Source organism: Neofelis nebulosa, chromosome 6, assembly GCF_028018385.1.
Source record: "Neofelis nebulosa isolate mNeoNeb1 chromosome 6, mNeoNeb1.pri, whole genome shotgun sequence".
In the NCBI taxonomy this organism is placed as follows: domain Eukaryota; kingdom Metazoa; phylum Chordata; class Mammalia; order Carnivora; family Felidae; genus Neofelis; species Neofelis nebulosa.
In genome coordinates, this window is record NC_080787.1 from 95510791 (window position 1) to 95530549 (window position 19759).

Here is a 19759-nt window from a genome sequence, read left to right on the forward strand (position 1 = left end):
TCTTTTTAAAAACTTACTCTTGTTTACTGTTAGCCTGAATTTATTGTTTTGCGTCTATTTTACTTCATCTTATGGTAGCTATTTTGGAAAGTGTATGTTAGCTTATCTGTGAATCACCTTAAATAATCACCTTAAAAAATCACCTTAAATAATACCAAAGACTACAGAAAGGCAATTTCAACAAAATTGTGCCTATTGTTGTAACTCACAGCAACTTGCTTTTGCATACAAGTTAGGAATCTACCTTAAGCCTTGGACTAGATGTCTAATTACCCTCATCTCACTTTTCTTGTTTTCGTTATGAGTCTCACAAAATGTATCTCACAGGAATATGAGAGTTTAAATAACATCATGTTCTTAAAATGCTCAACATAACATTTTGTATGCAAATTCTCGGCTAAAAAGTTTTAAGAAAAGCAGCTAAGAATATGTGAATATATATATATATATATATATATATATATATATATATATATATAATACACACACACATATATATGTACACACACACACACACATATACATACATACATACATATATATATGTATGTATATTGTCAGCAATATTGACCCATCTTCTTTTAATGCATTCTAATGTTGGTGGTGATTAGTGTATTATTTAAATTTATCTGCATGAAAATGAGATTTAATAAATTCTCACAATTGATCTGAATATTTCCTTCAATTATTCTATAACCACATTATGATAGCTAATAACATTTAGACTTTATAAAATTAAATTTTAGAATTAAGAAAATTCTAATTATGGTGCATGTTTCCTTATGGTGTATTTTTTATGAATTTCATACCTAATTGCCTATCACTTCATTAAGTGCATTTTTTTTCGTTCTTTCAAATATTTATGGAGAGTCTTTCTGTCAGTACCTGTAATAGGTGTAGAGATGTACCTTCACACCATAACCCGGTAAGAGTCATGAAAAACACAGCTAATCACTAAATTGAATGTATAATTAAAATCTACAGATGTTGGCTTCAATGTGCTGAGAACACAGAGTTAGTCTAGAAAGGCCTGGGGAGCATGCCTATTGAATCAGCCTTATAGAGAAGATTTCACCAGAAGCTCCATTAACAACTTCTGATTATATCACTGGGCAAAAATGGGTCACATGATTAAATTACAATGAATGAGAGGATAGCAAATGTATTTCCTGTTAGAAAGAGGTTTGTCAGAAAAGAATAAGGAGAAAATATGTAGACAAATGGTTTTGTCTGTTAGAGCTTTATAGCTTCAGTTATTATCATCTTTTCAGATTAGGAGTAACAGAGAGCCTTATCACTGAATTAATAAAGTGTGGGTTGACATGACCAAGCTTGAGATTCAGAAAGATCATTCTGGCTCAGTGTAAAGAACAGGCTGAAAGGGGTAGCAGTGGATATGAAAAGAGCTGTTGATAGAGGATGTCAGGTGCACGAACAGTTAAGAGCATTGCATGTTGGAGGGTGACAGGTAGCCTGAAAACAACAACAAAATTTAAATTTTAAAATATGGATGTCATTGGTATAGTTACTCAGATTTATTAAAAAGAATGTAACTGGAAGACATATTGGGGTGGGTAGAGGACTAGGTAGGAAAATCAGGAAATGGAATAATGAAGGCAACTCTGTTGTAAAGAGAAGGAAAGAAAAAATATAGTACTGTCAGGTGAAAGAATGTCAGCAAGACAAAGGGAAGTTAAGATCTAAAAGACTCAAGCAAGCTTAAATGTTGTCAGTTAAAGGGCAGTAATACAAGGGAAATAATTATGTAAGATTCCTGTAAAAGACAAAAAGGATGTGGCAGAATCCAAACCACAAAATGAAGGATTCACTGTGGGAACAAGGGGAACAGAACAGAAAGAGAAGAGGAGAGCTTGCAATATATGATATAAGGAGATTTTTACCAGAAGGGTTTTGGATTGGTTCTTGAGTTTGTTCCTATAAGTGATTTCATTTTTCACTGTGAAGTAAAGGCAAGGTCAATTGCCGACAGGTGAGTGAGTCCACAAAATGTTTGGAGTTTCAGAAAAGGAGAGAAAGTTGAAATAGGCATCATGGAGAATAAGTTGAGATAAGTATTATACTTTGGATAGTACTGAGCACCTACTTTAGCTTTACTTTTTGTAGTATGACTTTTTCTAGCAACACTGTGCTGCTTTGCTACAGACTTAGAGGAGGTGGATAGTTGGTTTTATTCATGATTGAGGTTAAGTTAGCTTTCCCAAAGAAGAGAGAGAGGTTGGTGAATTTAGGATATTAGCAACATTAATTTTGGAATTACAGGTCATGAGAGTTCACTTGAACAAAGTGGACTATAAAGAAGTAGGGAGTATTGATGAATTGGAATATAGCCCATCAATGGGCATGAAGAAACAATGAGCTTGGAAAATGTAGACAGTAAAAAAAAAAAAAAAAGAAATGAATAGGCACTCTAGAAAAGAAAGAGCTGATAATCATGCAGTAGGATATTTGAGAAATTGATTCTGAAAGTAAAGAAAATGTAGGTGTTGATAAATAACCTATATGACCATGGATATGGGTGGCTAAGGCTCTACTAAGAAAGTCTGTTGAAATGATTGTCAAATAACATGAAGTCACTCAGGACTTCCAGTGAAGGCTATGCAGTGCTGTTATTGGAGCTGGCTTATACTGACTTGCAGGAATTAAATTTTCAAGAATTTTATAATTTGGTTTATATCATGTCCATAGCTTAAAATGGCAATAGTAGGGGTATTTAAACTATAAAAACCAGGAAACTTTACAAATCCAGGCCTTTTCCCCTTTTGCAGAAAGCCAATTGTTAAACATTTACTAGTCCATTACTAATAGAAACAAACATCTGGGTACTACAATATACTAAGAATTATAGAAATATCCAGAAATGAGTAGAAGACTATAGTAAGAGGAATTCGATAGTCAGATTGAATGGTATGGGTCTTAAAAGTGTAGGGTTTTATACCTTGGTTTGTTTTCAAAGGGGTTAGGACAGTGATGATTTGGAACTGGGGAAAGAACAGAGAAGACGGTAATCCTACTGCACATATCTTCCTTGAGATATGTGGAATGTGAAATACATTATAGTATTTTTATTAATATGTATAAACTACATTTTAACATTGAAATGAAACTTAAAATTATTTATGCAGTGCAATGATGTGGATTTCTTTATGCTTTGCTTTAAAACTAGGCCAGTGGTATTCTTTTCCTTATTAAATTAAACCATGAACAGAACAGAAAGAAAGAAGTAAATGTACCTAGTTATTCTGCTAAATATGCATAGTTATACAGACCTACTCTGATGAAAGATATCTTAGCATTCATATGGTCTAACCCATTTGTTTTGCATATGAGCAAATTGAGTTCCAGCGAGATGAAATTACTCACCAAATACCACTTAGCTTGGTAATACCAGAGCTGAGACTAATACCTCTGTCTTCTATTTATTTTTACTTTATTTTTTTTAATGTTTATTTATTTCTGAGAGACACAGAGAATGAGCAGGGGAGGGGCAGAGGGAGAGGGAGACACAGAATCTGAAGCAGGCTCCATGCTCCAAACTGTCAGCACAGAGTCCAAGGCGGGGCTCAAACTCAAGAACCATAAGATCATGACCTGAGCTGAAGTCAGATGCTTAACCAACTGAGCCACCCAGGCTGCCCTCATATCCCTGTCTTTTAAATTTTAGAACAATTGAAATAATTCCATTGTGTGCATTTATTCATATATCTATGCATCTTTGGGGCTCATTTACTCAATAAATACCTATTGGTATTATGAGGCACTGTTCCTGGTATAGAGGCCGTTTTGTCCAGACAAAACAAAAACATGTCCATTTTCATAGTTTATCTCATAGTGGATGGAGATAGAAACTGAACAGATGAACAGATAAAAATAGGAAATATACTACCTAGTTATTAAGAGCTATGGATAAAAGTAAAGCAGGAGACATATCTATGGTAAGTCGGGAGTTGGAATTATTAAATAATATAAAAAGTGGAAGTTTTCCTTGAGAAGGTGGATTTTGAGCAAAGACTGGAAGGAAGTGAAGAGTGAGGCACACAAATCTTCAAGGAAAGTGGGTTCCAGTCAGAGAAAACAACAAATTCAAGCCCCTACGTTAGAATGTGGCTCTTCTAATTAAAAGGTGCCTCAGGTTAAAGATTCAGGTAGTCATTAATACAGTTACCTTATACATATTAATTTCATGAATATTGTGATCAAGTAGGCTTGTCCAGTCAGTGGATGGAGATGTTAATAAGGCTGTTCATGTCTTCGCCCTTAAGTCCCTGGGACTCAACTAAGGCCATTTATTTACTATTTATAAACAAATCATTCATTTTATGTATAGTTTAATGTAATAAGGTTATAACAATACAGATATTATGTATCTTTAAAATACTTTGGTGAGATTTGTATAATCTCCTAATAAGATTATGAAACCCTAGAAAAGGTACTGGCTGAAAATGAGAATGATGACTCTTTTAAAAAGAGTTTCCAATGTTGAGGGGTACCTGGGTGGCCCAGTCAGTTAAGGGACTGACTCTTGGTTTGGCTCAGGCCATGATCTCATGGTTTGTTGAGTCCAGCCCCATGACCAGCTCTCTGCTGACAGCATGAAGCCTGCTTGGGATTCTCCCTCTGCCTCTCTCAAAAGGCAGATTCTCTCTCTACCCTTCCCTTGCTTGTGCAGGCTCTCTAAATAAATAAATAAATAGACACATAAATAAATAACAAACATTAAAAAAAGTTTCAAATGTTGAGGTTTTTATTTTGGAGTGTGTGTGTGTGTGTGTGTGTGCATGCGTTTCCTACATCTATTCATAGAGCTCAAGCAGGGGAGCGGCAGAGAGAGAGAGAGGGAGACACAGAATCTGAAGCAGGCTCCAGGCTCTGAGCTGTCAGCACAGAGCCAGATGTAGGGCTCCAACCATGGGATTATGACCTGAGCTGAGGTCTGATGCTTAACTGAGTCACCCAGGCACCCCATTAGTGATTTGAATCTTAAAGGAAAGAAACTTACTTCCTCTGACTTTCTGTCATGTCTTTGGTTCCACCTTATCTGTCATTTGTCATGGCACCTATCGCACAAAGTAAATTCTTAGTTTACTTGTCATGTACTATGAGACTTAAAGCTTTGCTACGACAGGGGCCATGCTTTGTTTTTGTCTAGTCTCTGCATACACATCCTGGCATGAGCAGTTCCACCTGGCTGGTGCTCAATATATATTAGATTGAAAAAATAACTGAGTAAATGAGTAAGCAAGTGAATGCTTCCATATTTCTAAAAATCATAAATTGTTCTACAGGTAAAGGCATATATAGGGTAACACAGTGGGCAAATGCTGCAGTCATAGTATAGAGTTACTGTTTCTCCATTGATTGATTACATAAAACTTGAGATAAGAATACAGTCTGATACCTTTAGAGAGCTTGATAGCTTGTCAAAGTGACTTCATATTTTTTTCATCTATTCATCATAACATTTCTGTGAGATTTGTAGGGAAGCTTTTTATTAGATATAGCTAAGAAATTGGGGCTTATTCAAGGTTTTCCATTGACTTGGTGAAGTTGTTTCCTAATTTTATTTAAAATTGGCCAAATGATAGTAAAATATATTGTTGATTACTATTATTTATGAGAAAAGAAAGCATTTGACCAGGAAAGTTCAGGATACCTCATTTAAAGAATAAAATGCTATAACAGAAGACTCATTATATCAGGGATTCTGAATAGTGCAGAATGAGTTATCAAATACTGGTTAACCACCTAAAAATAATAACTGCCTTTAACTGCACAAGATCATTTTAAGCTTGCTGCCCATCATATCATGCTTGCTCAAAATGCCATCTCTTATTCCTCTATTAACTCTCAGTAACACAAGAAAAACATTGTTTCATTGTCCTTCTCTTCAAATTTCCTGTTTTAAGAGATTGCAGATGCTTTGAGATAAAACTGCCAGAATTATTCCAAGGACTGACAGGTTTGCTAACAACCAAATGCTTTCAGATCACTGCACTAGCCTCAGATCCATCTTTGATATGAACCACATATGGCTTCAGTCCTGTTTTCCTGAATTAACTCTAATTTCCTAGTGACCAAGGTCAGATGAGTCCAGATAGGACTCAGCTGTTCTTACCTAGCACATATGTTCCAGTATTGTTGGTAATTTATTTACTGTAATAAAAAATTAAAATGCAAATCTCAGCCAAATTCTCCTTTACCAAGGGAAACCTTGAAATAGGCTATTTCCAAACCTTGTATTAAGGACTATTACATGTGACTTTTTCATAACAAATAAGAAATATTATGATAGCACTTTTGCCCAAATATTTAGGTTAATATTAGAAACAAAATTGGTTATGTGGAATTTATTGAGAAGGAAAAATTTGAGTAAGTGTCCAGTACCACAAATTTACTTTGCTAATGATAAAAATTGGTGAGAAATAATTGCCTCTTTTTTTAGTAATTTCACCATATTCATCCATACACCAAAGTCCAACTAATGCTGCCAGACATAATGGTTTAGAAGATAAAACATTTTTCCTGAATGTTTTTTTAAATCAAAATAAGTGGATTCTTAATAGAAAATCTTCTTTAGATTATTTCAAGGTGTTTTGGGTCTTGTACCACTTGATTAATGTTGTTAAAGAATCTGAGTTGTAGTCAACACTTCTAATATTATGTGTAATAGACCATCTCAAAAATAGTATGGGATTGTCTTTGTGATCCTGATACTTTGTGGTTTTGAAAGTTCAAAGAAGATTAATGTTAAGGAGTTGGAGTTTTATTCATGAAAATAAAGTTTAACCTAGAACATACTTAGAAGTTAATTTTAAATTCTTGCTTCTGGAGGTCACACAAATATTGATAATGTTATTTTCTTATCATTTTTAGGCTGACAGGTTTAATGAGCACAATAGGGTTTCCAAGTTATAATTTGTACTTGACAGCAAGCAAAACGAATGAAGGTGAAGAATTTGTTTGTGGAAAAAAAATTCATTTGTGTACTAAAGAATTTAAGCCAAATATTTTTTTTAAGAAAAGAAGATGGCTTTGTATGTGTACAATGTGTTGCTCCCAGTAAGAAAAGTTCTATGCAAATGGTACAAGAGTAATTCTTGCTTTATTAGCTTTCATAACATTTTATAAGAGATAGAAACAAAACTTCAAATCACTATCCTTATAGTAATCTTACCACTTCTAAAAGTCTCTCTAAAAATGCTCAGGAAACACTGCCTAAAATCATTAGTTATTTGAGATCTGCAAAGAGCCAAATAATTTCAGGTTGTAAACTTTGAGTTCTGTCAGAAACTAAAACAAATATATTCTTAAATTGTAAATCATTAGCTAGCTCTATGTTTAAAATATTTTAAGTATTTATACCGAAATCTGTTCTTAAAGCACAAATCATTTGGCATCTTCGAGTTTTTAAAAGTATTGTATCTCTTACTCTTTGTAAGTTTATTCTTGACAAGAATATTTTCTTTTATCCTTCTGTTGATGTTTCATAGCCCATAAAACTATTATAAAAAGACAGTGCCTTATGAACTAGTTTCATTGGTTTTGTGCTGATGTAGCAGAAACCAAATCAGCTTACAGACCTCAGCATTTTGATAAAACAAACACGACTAAACATTGACATCCTAAATGCATCCGATTTAACATAGAAGAAAAAGTGTCTTTAAGTGGGGCACAAAAACAACAACAAAGAAATGAATTCCATTGTTCAGAATCACAAGGTAAGTTGCTTGAGAAAATAAGAAAATTTTAAATGTGCTTTCCTCTGTAGTGCTTTGACTTTCATATGCATTTCCAGAAATCTCTTTGAGTCATGATTTAATTTATTTGCTTAACTTTATCTAAATTATTATGTACAACATAACTATAAGGATAATACTTAGCAATGTTTCTCATTTTTGCCAAAGAATTAATTACCTTGTTATATAATTAAAATTCTTCTGTAAAATTATGATGTCATAATCCTATCATCACTTTTCTCTTTCCAAATCTATGTTCACTGGTAATTGTTTTTTTTTTTTCTTATGAATTAGCCTTAGTTCTCTCATCTGTGTTAAGTAAAGGAGTAAAACAAGATTTTTCCCCCACTAATTCAATATTTCTTTTACTTGGCTAAACTCTATCTGAACAGCTTTTCTCTTATGCTCAATTTGTCATTATCTCAATGCTTTCCTTAAAGAGAATTATATTATTTCATGCTTAGCTTATTACCTGACTTTCATTTTTCATATTGCTTTAAATAATACATTCTTCTTGAAAGTCTTTCCTAATCAGTTAGCAGCAGTAATGCACAGGGCCAAGCTATGTCTCAATTCCTGAATCATTCCTCGTGTCCTACATTGATCCTTTCCTCTCTGTAACACCAAAGCTAGGAAACCTGCAGAGATTGTACATTTTCTTTGTTCCTATCCGTGATTTTATCCTGTCCCTTGACAATAGTTGGTAATGACTTCATTGAAAGAAACCAATCTTAATCATAGTAGATTAAACAAAACATAGTATACTTGGTTCTTTCAATGTGTCCCATCTTTCACCTACAGTCTTATGTGCAACTTGATATGTCCTTTCTTCTGAGTTTACATACAACTTTCACACTCAGTGTACAATATTTTATTGATTGTTAATTTAATTTTTAATTATTTATTTAGAGAAAGAGATCATGGGAGGGGCAGAGAGAGAGAGAGAGAAGAGAGAGAGAGAGAGAGAGAGAGAGAGAGAGAGAGAGAGAGAGAGAATCCCAAGCAGGCTCCACACTGTCAGCACTGAACCTGGTGAGGGGGTCAAACTCACAAACTGTAAGATCATAACCTGAGACAAAATCAAGTCACACCCAGGCGCCCCAATCTATTTTTATTCCTAATGTTTAATTTGTACAGCTTCTATCTATTGATTTTGACCTTAAAGTTTCCATAGTATATTTTACTTTTAAAATGTTCAACACTTTTCTATCTTACTATAAATAAATCTGGCTGAGGCTTCTTATTTCCTTGTTACATAATACGTCTTAGAGTGTCAGTATAATTCCACATATGTTTAACAAATATTTTGAAATCACAGGTCAAGCCAATTACAGTGTTTTAAATCCTCTTTTATTCTACTAGAGATTCACCATACTAAAACTAGGCATTATTAATTGTCTTTCTTTTTCTGGCTTTTTAAACCTCTCTTTTCTCCTGAAACCTCCTTATTGACATTTAAACATGCTTCAATCTCTTTAATCTTTGAAAATCTTACCTAAACCAAAATATTCTTCTATCTACTGCCATGGATCTCCTGTTCTTTAGAGGCCTAGTTACTGATATACTTTTAGTTTTCTTTTTTGGCACTTTCTGGCTCTACTTTACTTCCTCCAAATCCTTCCTTAATCCACTTCTATGTGTTTTCTAAATACTTCACTATATTAGCTCTTGCTAAAATAACTAAGGAAGTCTTTCTTGCCAAATCCAAAGGAAATTATTTCATTCTCATTGTATGCATTTTTTTCTTTTTTTGGCAAATCACTACAGGTAAGCATTCCCTAAGTATCCTCTTGCCTTCATTTCTGCAGCACCACAGTTTCCAGATTTTCTTTCTTAATCTTTGTTCACTTTTTTTTTTCTTTTTGCGTCTCATTTTCAGGCTCACTCGTCTCTGCCAGCCTCTGAAATTCAAATTTTCACTAAGTTTGATCTTGGTATTCTATAATTTTTTTTTTCTCATCTATCCACTACTTGGTCTTCCGTATCCAAGAAGACTCCAAAATCTTTATCTTTAGCTTGACCTTTTCCTGTACTCCAACTTCACATGACCAATTTATTTAGATGTTTCTTAGGTACCTCTAACCAACCTACTAGGTATAATCCTTTCTGTCAGCCTTCTTTTGATGTTTTTGTTTGTTTGTTTTCTTTCTCGGTGCCTCTCTAGTTTAAGCCAGAGACCAATGATTCATTCAACCTAAACATCATCTTATTTCCTAGTCCAATAATGACCAAACATTATTCGTAACACACACACACAGACACACACACACACACACACACACACACACACACACACCTTGAAGTCTTGGTTTTTCTATCTCCAACAGTACTTCCCCAGTGCAAGTACTGTTACATAGACTTCTGCTGTATGCTCCTAAGAGTTGTGGTATTGGCATCATAGCCGTCTGTGTTTGTTAATTGGCCTTACCCAAAGGAAATATAAACTTTTAGTGTCTTCATGACAGGAGGTAGTTTTATAACTTAAAGTGCCCACATAAATTAAGATCTTTGCTTCCCAGAGAGACTGGATGGTAGAGGTGCTTATCTTCTTTGATGATTATATTTCAAGGATGGCTTCTGGGTCCTTGAGAAAGATAGCCCTGGACTATAAAACTGATGAGAGGCTTTTAAAAAGATTTGCATGTCAAAGATTCAAAATAAGAATTTACAATGACATAACTTTCTGAAGTGAATAATCTAAGAAAGAAGAGTGAAGGGACTTCAGTGGTTAGTCCATCTGAATTCTGGAAAGGCCAGGATAAAAGTGAGGTCAGTGGACTGTATACAGAAAGAAAGTCATCTAAAGTTGAGAAAGCTGAGGGATCCCTTATCTATTTCTCTATCATCGCTAGCCTCTTCTAGTACCATGTTCCTTGACTCTGTGTGCCACAGCCAAAGTGGACTTCCTTCAATTATGTCAACCCATCAAATTCATGTCCAAGATAGCATCTCTTAACTGATTTTCCCCTGTCTAGAAAGTTCACCTCTCATTATGTAGTTGACATGGACTCAGCCTTCAGATATCACTTCTTTCCTTCTTTCTGTCTTTTTAACTTTTTTTTTTTCTTACTACTTTTCTGGAGATTTCTTTAAACTTTATTTTCTAAAATTTTCCTTGAGGTTTTCATTTTTGATATCAGATTTCTATTTTTTTAATTTTTAAAATGTTTATTTTATTTTTGAGAGAGAGAGAGAGTATGCACACAAGTTGGGGGAGGAGCAGAGAGAGAGAGGGAGACAGAGAATCTGAAGCAGGCTCTGTGCTGACAGCAGAGATCCTGACATGGGGCTCAAACTCATGAACTGTGAGATCACAGCCTGAGCCGAAGTCCAATGCTCAACCAGCTGAATTACCCAAGCACCCCTTGATATCAGAAAATTGGTAATTTTCTTTCAACAGAGTCCATTCAATTTTTTTTTTGTTTCTATTTAACTCTCTGAGAACACTTATGCTATATTGCTTGTTTTATTCTTTATATTTCATGTTAGAGGCTCCCTTCAACTATCTGGTTATCCTTGGTTGTTTGATGATATATAACAGACTCTACAAAGCTCACTGGAAACTCTGGATGATTGCTCAAAGCTGAAAAACTGTGAGCCTTGCTAGAGGGTGATGTGGTAGATCATTTTGTTGGAAATCCATGATATGTACCCCAGATAGAATTGATGTAGTGCAATGATTAAGAACATAAACTCAGTAACTAATATGCCAATGTTTGACTCCTGGCTTTGGCACAAAGTAGCCACATGAATTTGGGCAAATTATTAACCTATCCATGTTTCGGTTTTCTCATTTGTAAGATGACAGAAAAGATACTTATCACCTAATCAAAATCTTGTAAAATTTGGATTATTTAATATTTATAGATAATTTAGAATAATACATCACACATGCTGAACTTTATCTGAGTTAACTGATATTATGATGATGATCATCATCATCATCATTATTATATTTCTGGTGCAGTCAGTTTTGCTTGAAAAAATCTTTTGTGGTCTCTTCTGGAAGAATTCTAAGAACCAGGACAGAAAAAGACCTGACATTGGTTGTAGACTCCAACTTAAATTTCTTCTGGTTTCAATATGTCCTCCCTGGATCACCTGTGTCCAGTGTGTTCTTGTTTCCTCTCCAGAGAATAAAACCTCTAGTCTTCTGCTTGGGTGAGATGGAGCAGTCACCATGATGCTCAGAGAAAGGGAAGGGGGAGGAATGGATCAAGGATCAAGGATCTAACATTTTTAAAGACATTCTTTCAATAAATTTTACTTTTTTAAGAACTTTGGTCATCTGGCTTTGAGAAGCATATAGAAATTCCAATTTGAGGGTTGATGGGGGTGAGGGAGAGGGGGAAGTGGGTGATGGGCATGGAGGAGGGCACTTGTTGGGATGAGCACTGGGTGTTGTATGGAAACCAATTTGACAATAAATTATATTAAAAAATAAAATGTTCACAAAAACTAAATAAAAAATATAAATATAAATAAAAAATTAGAAAAGGAAAAAAAAAGAAATTCCAATCTCTGAGACTTCTGTGGGAGAAATAGCGTTATAAAAGTTACTTAACTGAGTTACAATTCACCTTTCTGCTTTCCAGCTTCCGAAAATTAATTTCTGTTGTACATTCTTCTATTGTTTTGTGCCTTGTGGATTCATGCCATGGGAGAGAACATGTACTCAAAGGCGATAGTCAACCTGCCATCTTTGCCATACTTTTGGCATTTTTTAGGAAAATTAACATATAAGCATTTGGTGGTAGTATGCTCTCTTTTGGAAAAATAATCAGAATTATAAAAATATCATACTATTGCACAGTGTGCTCACATGTAGTGTCTTATTTGAGCCTCACAAGAACACTGCAAAGTTGGCAGAGATATTTCACTATTATGCACATTGAAATTCAAAGAGATTAAATAGCTTGTATAAGAACATAGATTCCATTAATAAGAGACATACAGCTAGTGATCATTACTCCTGTCTCAGTCTGAGTATATTCAGAATCTACATGACTTAAGTATAGGTAACCAATTATTTCCGAGTGGTTAGGTCTGTAGAGAAAAAAGCATGCTAAGCTTCCTATTCAGCTTATGAATTTGTTCAGATACTTTGTTCAAATGCGTTGCAAGCTGTCTTAGCTGCTTTAAATTTGAAGGTTTCAGTAAAATTCATGTTGTGGAGTCCTTTTGTTTTTAAACCAGTGATGCACTGGATCCTCTTTGCTACTCAATATAATAGAAGTAATAAAATTGCCGGGAGATGCTAAAGATTAGTCTGCCTTTTCAACTTGCTGTAGAAATAGGTGAGAATTGAAAGGCATCTCCACCCCTACCACACACACACACAGAGTCTGCAGGTGCAGTGATGATTTTTAATCACACTTTGGGTTTTACAGTTGTGTTTTACAGCCATCAATGGGAGGTGCAAAGAAGTGACTGTGCTAAATTAGAAATTGTGATCAAAGAATGACAACAAATCAAGCAAACAAGCCATATAGAATGTATATTTCTAAACTGAAATATCTCTTCTTTGGGTTTTTATTTTTATTAAGAGAAACAAAAAAAAAATTTGGGTGACTTCTGTATCTAAACCTATTCTACAATTCTAAGAATAAAAGAAATACTTATATCTTCTGCCGACAGGAAAAATGAGTAAAGCTATACAAAAATTATAGACAATAGATTTCTGGAAATCAGAAGTAAATCAATGAGAGATCTTATATAGCAATGGAAGATTGGAAATGATTAGTTTCAAAATGATTATCAATAGTAATTTCTAAGAAGTGCTCATAAGAATAAAATATAAGTGCAGGAAAACATTCAAAGAATTTTACATGAAAATACATTTTGTAAAATTCATACTTGGTCAATTAAAGTTTCATTTTATAGATTAGATATTTCAAATGTAAAATAATACTACATTCACATTAATTTAAAATTAAACTATATATATCCATAAAGGATAGATTAGAAATAGTCTTTAGTTTCTTGGTTTTCAGTTGTTAAAAAAAGTTTGATCTGTTTACACAGCAACATATTAACTGTTAAAATAGAATTTTATACTGTTATTATACTGTTAAAAAAGAATTTCTCTTTTTTAAGTTGTTTGTGTTGTATAATTTTTAAATTAGAAAGTACTATTAATATTTTAAAATTTATATTGCATATTATAACATATATAATACTATAAAAAGTGGAAGATATAATGATGTATGATTTTATAAATATATAGACATATTTAAATGATTATTGCTATTATAAACAATCTGAATCCTCCTCTATTTGGGACAAAAATACTACTTTTCAAGTTCTTTTTAAATTAACTTGTGTCAATGGATGGAATGTGTTATCACTAATTGGAAATCATGTAACTAAAGCAATAAAACATTAATTGTTAACGTTCTTATAACTGAAACAAAGGAGAGAATTTAGGCAATTTATGACCACATTAGGTAAAAATAACTTTTTGTATACTTTCTTATCTCTGCTTGGTTTAGGCCTCAGAGAGTATGCCCATGTTATGATACTACACGGTAATATCATATTACCATGATATTTCATTATCACTCCTTGATAAAGAGTTACTTTTTAAATTATCAAGTCATGAGAGTGCAGTTGATGACATACATTTTAGAATTATCATTTATGGGATTTTATATCTATTTGTTACCAGCCACAGATTTACTAAATCAAAAAATATGTCCAACTTAATTTTTTATTAAAAATCTCCTTAATCTGCAGGTGAGCTTTAATTTTGATTTTATTTTGTATTTAGGTCTCATTTGATGCAAAACATTAGGAGAAAAACTTTTTATCTTTGAAAGGAAGTGAGTTTGTTCTGGCTATTGTCATTATGTAGTAACATTTGGGAAGCCAAATGAATCTATGCAAAATCTCACTATTGGTGGGGTGCCTGGGTGGCTCAGTTGGTTAAGCATCTGACTCTTGGTTTCACCTCAGGATATGATCTCATGGTTTGTTGGTCTGAGCCCCGAGTTGGGCTCTGCACTGACAAAGCAGGGCCTACTTGGGATTCTCTCTCTCCCTTACTCTCTGCCCCTCCCCTGCATGCATGTGTGCAATCCCTCCCTCCGTCTCTCTCAAAAGAAAAAAAAAATATCACTATTGGTCTTAACTATTCCAATAAGGATTTCATCATAACCTTAAATATTCCTTTCATTTTTCTTTTCTACTTCCAACATATGATCATGTTATTTTAAAATAATTGACATGCCACCAAAGCTGCTCAAATTTGTAATCCTATCAATCTTATTCTAGACTTTTTAGCTGCAGTCTTTCAAACTTTGAGCCACTGGCCTTTTGGCATGCCTTAGTGTTTCATTGAAGAGCAAAGGTTTGAATTTTTACCCTCTCTTAGCCCTAATGCTATACTTGTTTTTAGAAAACACTCATTATTTTGTTCCCCCAGCAAATTTAAGGGTTTTCTTCCTATTTCATCATTGAAATAATGCCATAAGTTTTCTAAATATTATTGTGCACCTGCTTTTAGTGGAAGAAGTAGTAATATCTCATTTATGACCTGTCATATGTAGGACTAAATACATGCTTAAGCTGTAAAAAGATTGCATATTTATGCACTTGAAAATAGTTTCAAATTTTATGACAGTGCTACCAATATAGTGAATATCCTCCTTGTGTTTATAGCTTCAGTATTATTTTTTGTATTTGTGTAAGAGTTTAAGTGACATAAGGGCTTACAGCTGAGCTTTCCATAAGCAGATGCTAACCTTTTCATGTTTATGTTTTTACCAGTCCCCTCTGAACAAAACCCATTTCATTCCTTTACTAATAAAACCCTAGTAAAGCCTTACTGAGAATTTTCATTTGGATATAAAAACTATTCAATTTTATTGGTCCAGGAAACTTTAGTTAGTTTGTAGATCTTAATCACAGCTTTCCTGAAGCAGGCTACCAGAGGTTCTGTGGTGTCTGGATTGCGTTTCAGTGGAGAATTTTACTTGTAACAAACCCCTTATATTTGTTCAACCTATCTATATATATCCTTGTGTATTCTTGGAGGATGATGTGACTTTGGGTGTCACAGTCAACCAAACGAGGAAAAAGAAAAAAAGAAAAAGAAAAACCTCAAGGTTGTTACAGTGTCAGTTGGTGTCCAGTGTCTGTCTCTTCGAAATTTGATGTTATAGTAATGTTGAAAGATAAAATTATACACATGAGATACTCATATGAGATACAAGCACAAAAGTTCCTCCTTATTAATATTATTTTCTCTTTTTTTATTGGCTTCTATGATTTACTAGCTGTACATTTTTTAGCATGATTTTTGATATGTTTGTTAAATAAATTTAAATGAAATATAGTAAGTTCCATCTAAATATTGTAGGATCACATGGAAACTAAGGAATATATATTCTTACCTGTTTCATTTCTCCCTAGAAATCAAAAATATCTACATATGACAAAATGTGGGCCTTTATGAGTAGCAGGAGGCAGTCAGTACTCGTCAAAAGTAATGAAGAAGGAATCCAGAGAGTCCTCACCTCTGATTATGCTTTCCTAATGGAGTCAACGACCATTGAGTTTGTTACCCAGCGGAATTGTAACCTGACACAGATTGGCGGCCTTATAGACTCCAAAGGTTATGGCGTTGGCACCCCCATGGGTAGGTTTTATGTCAGTCACTTTTCTTTGTTCTTTAGTCTTAGTTGCTGTGAGGAGGAGGAAAAACAAAGCCTCCATATGCCTTTGGGAATTTTCTTTTTAATAAATCTATCTTGCTATGTTCACTTACTGTATAAAATCAGGAAGCAATTTGGACATCCGCTTCTAAATAGGTAAGTAACAAAAGAAAAACTGATTTCCACCAAAATGGTTGGTAGACATTTTTACTGAATCGGTGTTGAAAAAACCCGCAACGTCAATGTAAAAGACCTTCTCAATTCTACATTATAAATGTTTTATGAATCAAGTAGTTTTTGCATTTTATTTTTTTCAGATTTTTGGCTTACTGAGTATAGTATTTGAGTAGTATTTGAGTTAGAAAGTTAGTTAAACGAATGAGCTACAAATAGTTCATTTTTTCCTGTGGATATTCGCTTTATTGTTTAATTTTAGAGAAAATATTTTTTTAATTTATTTTTTTAAATATAATTTATTGTCAAATAGGTTTCCATACAACACCCAGTGCTCATCCCATGTGCTCTCCTCCCTGCCCATCACCTACTTTGCATTCTCCCCTAACCCCCATCTACCCTTAGTTTGTTCTCAGTTCTTAAATGTCAATTATGGTTTGCCTCCCTCCCTCTCTGTAACTTTTTTTTTCTCCCCATCTCCTCCCCCATGGTCTTCAGTTAAGTTTCTCAAGATCCACACATGAGTGAAAACATACGGTATCTGTCTTTCTCTGCCTGGCTGATTTCACTTAACATAATACCTTCCAGTTCCATCCACATTGCTGCAAATGGCCAGATTTCATTCTTTCTCATTGCCAAGTAGTATTCCATTGTGTATATAAACCACAGAGAAGATATTTGTTTTAAGAGAAATAGCAGACTGTTTTCCAGTAACATATCTAGATTATTTGACATCTGGTTTAATTATTTATGACATCCTTTTGCTTTCATATGACAAAATTATTCTCTATAATAGTCATGAAATGAAATAAAGGATAATAATTGCCAGAAAAGGCAAACGATGGACATTTTGATTTATTGGACTTCACGTATGTGTATAATATATATGAATATGTATATTCATCTGATAAATAAGTGTATTAACATGCAATATTACAGTACATGTGTATATGTGGTGGGCTTAATAATGGATCCCCCAAAATATCCACAGTCTAATCCACAAAATATGTGAACATGTGACCTTATATGACAAAGGAGATCTTACAGATGTGATTAGTTAAGGATATTGAGATAGGGAGATTATTTTGGATTAACTAGGTGGATCCCTATAAAAAAGTAGCAAGGGTCAGAGTCACAGTTAAGGAGACATGACAATAGAAGAAGGGAAAGGAAGAATGTCTTAGTCCATTCCAGCACATGTGACAAAATACCAGAGATTGATTAAAGAGTAGAACTTTATTTTTCACAGTTCTGTAAACTGGAAGTCCAAGATCTAGGTGCCAGCTGACTCCTTGTCTGGTGAGACCTGCTTTCTGTGTAATAGATGAGTATCACATGACAGAATAGTCAGGGATTTCTCTGGAGTCCCTTTTATAAGCTCATTCATGACAGCCACATCTAATAATGAATTTCCTCCCAAGAACCCCACCTCCAAATGCCATCCTATTGAAGATTGGTTTCAACATAAGAATTTGGGTGGTCACAAACCTTCAGACCATGGTGTTGGGAAGTTGAGGGGGAAAAGAGATGGAGAGAAATTTGAGAATGCTACCTGCTGAACTAAATATGGAGTAAAGGACCTGTAAGAATTAGTTTAGAATGCAAGAAAACATACTTTCCTAGAGGTTGAAGAAGGAATGCAGTCCTGCAGACACATCACTTTTAGGACTTGTAACCTTTGAAATACTAGGCAATACATTGGTGTTGTTTTAAGGCAATAGATTTATGGTAATTTGTTACAGCAGAAACAGAAAACTAATATTATATAAAAGGGAAAAAATAACAGGTTAACATGTTTTAATTAGCAACAGTGTAATTTTTGAAATAAAGGGGAAAACAGCTATTCACTGGCCCATCACAATAGCAAATAATAACTTTAAATTTTTCCTTAGCCTTAACTTCTGCAAATTTGTCAATGACCAGGCCAAAACTGATCTTCATGTATTCATGTTTAATAAATAGCATAGTCACATTTGTCAATTTATCTTCACTCATAAATTTAAGTTAATTTTGAAAATTTTCTTTGAAATGAACTAACATGTATACAATAGTTACAAAGTGGGGCATAGATTTATAAAAATCCAATTTCAAAATAAATTCCAGAAATTACAATACTATAAAGAGTCTTTGCTTCTTTGAGATCATTTCTAGCAGCTTTCAAATGTCTGGTAAATCCAAAACCTTTCCACCTTATATAATGACTTCACACACAAAAAAATTCTACACTAAATTCTATCATATTAGATGAAGTTTTCTCTAATTTGTTATGTAGTTCAAAATAGTCTGAACTAGCTTTGAGAGAATTTTGAGATACTATCTCCTGTAATACTGCAAATTGCTATATTAATATAGTAGACCCCAAATAATGCTTCCATAGTAACTGTAGAAATGAAAACAAGAAAACAAAAAAACCCTCAAAATCTTGGATTCTTATTCCCAAAGTATGCAAACGTAGCTGAAATCAGATGTGTTGGAAGTAAATTGTATACTGGGAATTCTCCAAATTAAGTAGAATGTTATTAAAGAATAAAAAATTAAATGTATGTTAATTCAAACCTTAATAGAAGTTGGGCTATTAAAACTCAACAGTAATTGTTTAGAACTTAGATGCACAGAAAATATTTTTGAGGTGGAATATTTTATTTTTAATGTGTTTTGACTACCTAGTGTGCGGTGATAGTTGATATTATTGTTGTTTATAAATTCTGCACATAGAACTAACCACTTTTTTGCCTGAAACAGGAAAAAAAAAACCTCCCAAAGCCTTGCTGTTGTTATGCCAATGTATGTATTAATTCCAAAGTTTTATAATTAACTCTAATATATGATAAATGTTTATTAATGATTGAATTTTCATAATTCCTGCTTGAGGAGCAAAGTTTTTGTGTTGATGGAGTCCTCAAACTGTGGCATTTACCATAGTTAGATCTGGTATGATTCTTTCCCTTGGTAAGAATTACATAATGAACTCACCAACTTCATGAGTTCGTGTACCATTTATCTGGAATTTGTAATGAGTGATTTCTCTGCTAACTTTTCAAGTATACTTTCATTCATTTATGAAAAGGTGTATAAACAAATTTATATTTTCGGCAATAGACCAATAATGTGCTATTAGAAAGTATCGTCATTTGCAACAACCTTGCAATACGTGAGAGGGGTATTATGCTAAGTGAA

The 19759-nt window shown here is 33.6% G+C and overlaps 1 protein-coding gene across 5 annotated transcripts in view; it reads left to right on the forward strand.

Moving 5' to 3' along the window:
• GRIK2 (glutamate ionotropic receptor kainate type subunit 2) overlaps positions 1-19759 on the forward strand; it is a 659820-nt gene that overhangs the window by 605323 nt on the left and 34738 nt on the right. For all 5 annotated transcript variants that reach the window (XM_058734822.1, XM_058734821.1, XM_058734824.1 and 2 more), the window contains exon 15: positions 16167-16392. In XM_058734822.1, coding sequence (XP_058590805.1) covers positions 16167-16392 — 226 coding nt within the window. The remainder of the gene's footprint in view (positions 1-16166; positions 16393-19759) is intronic.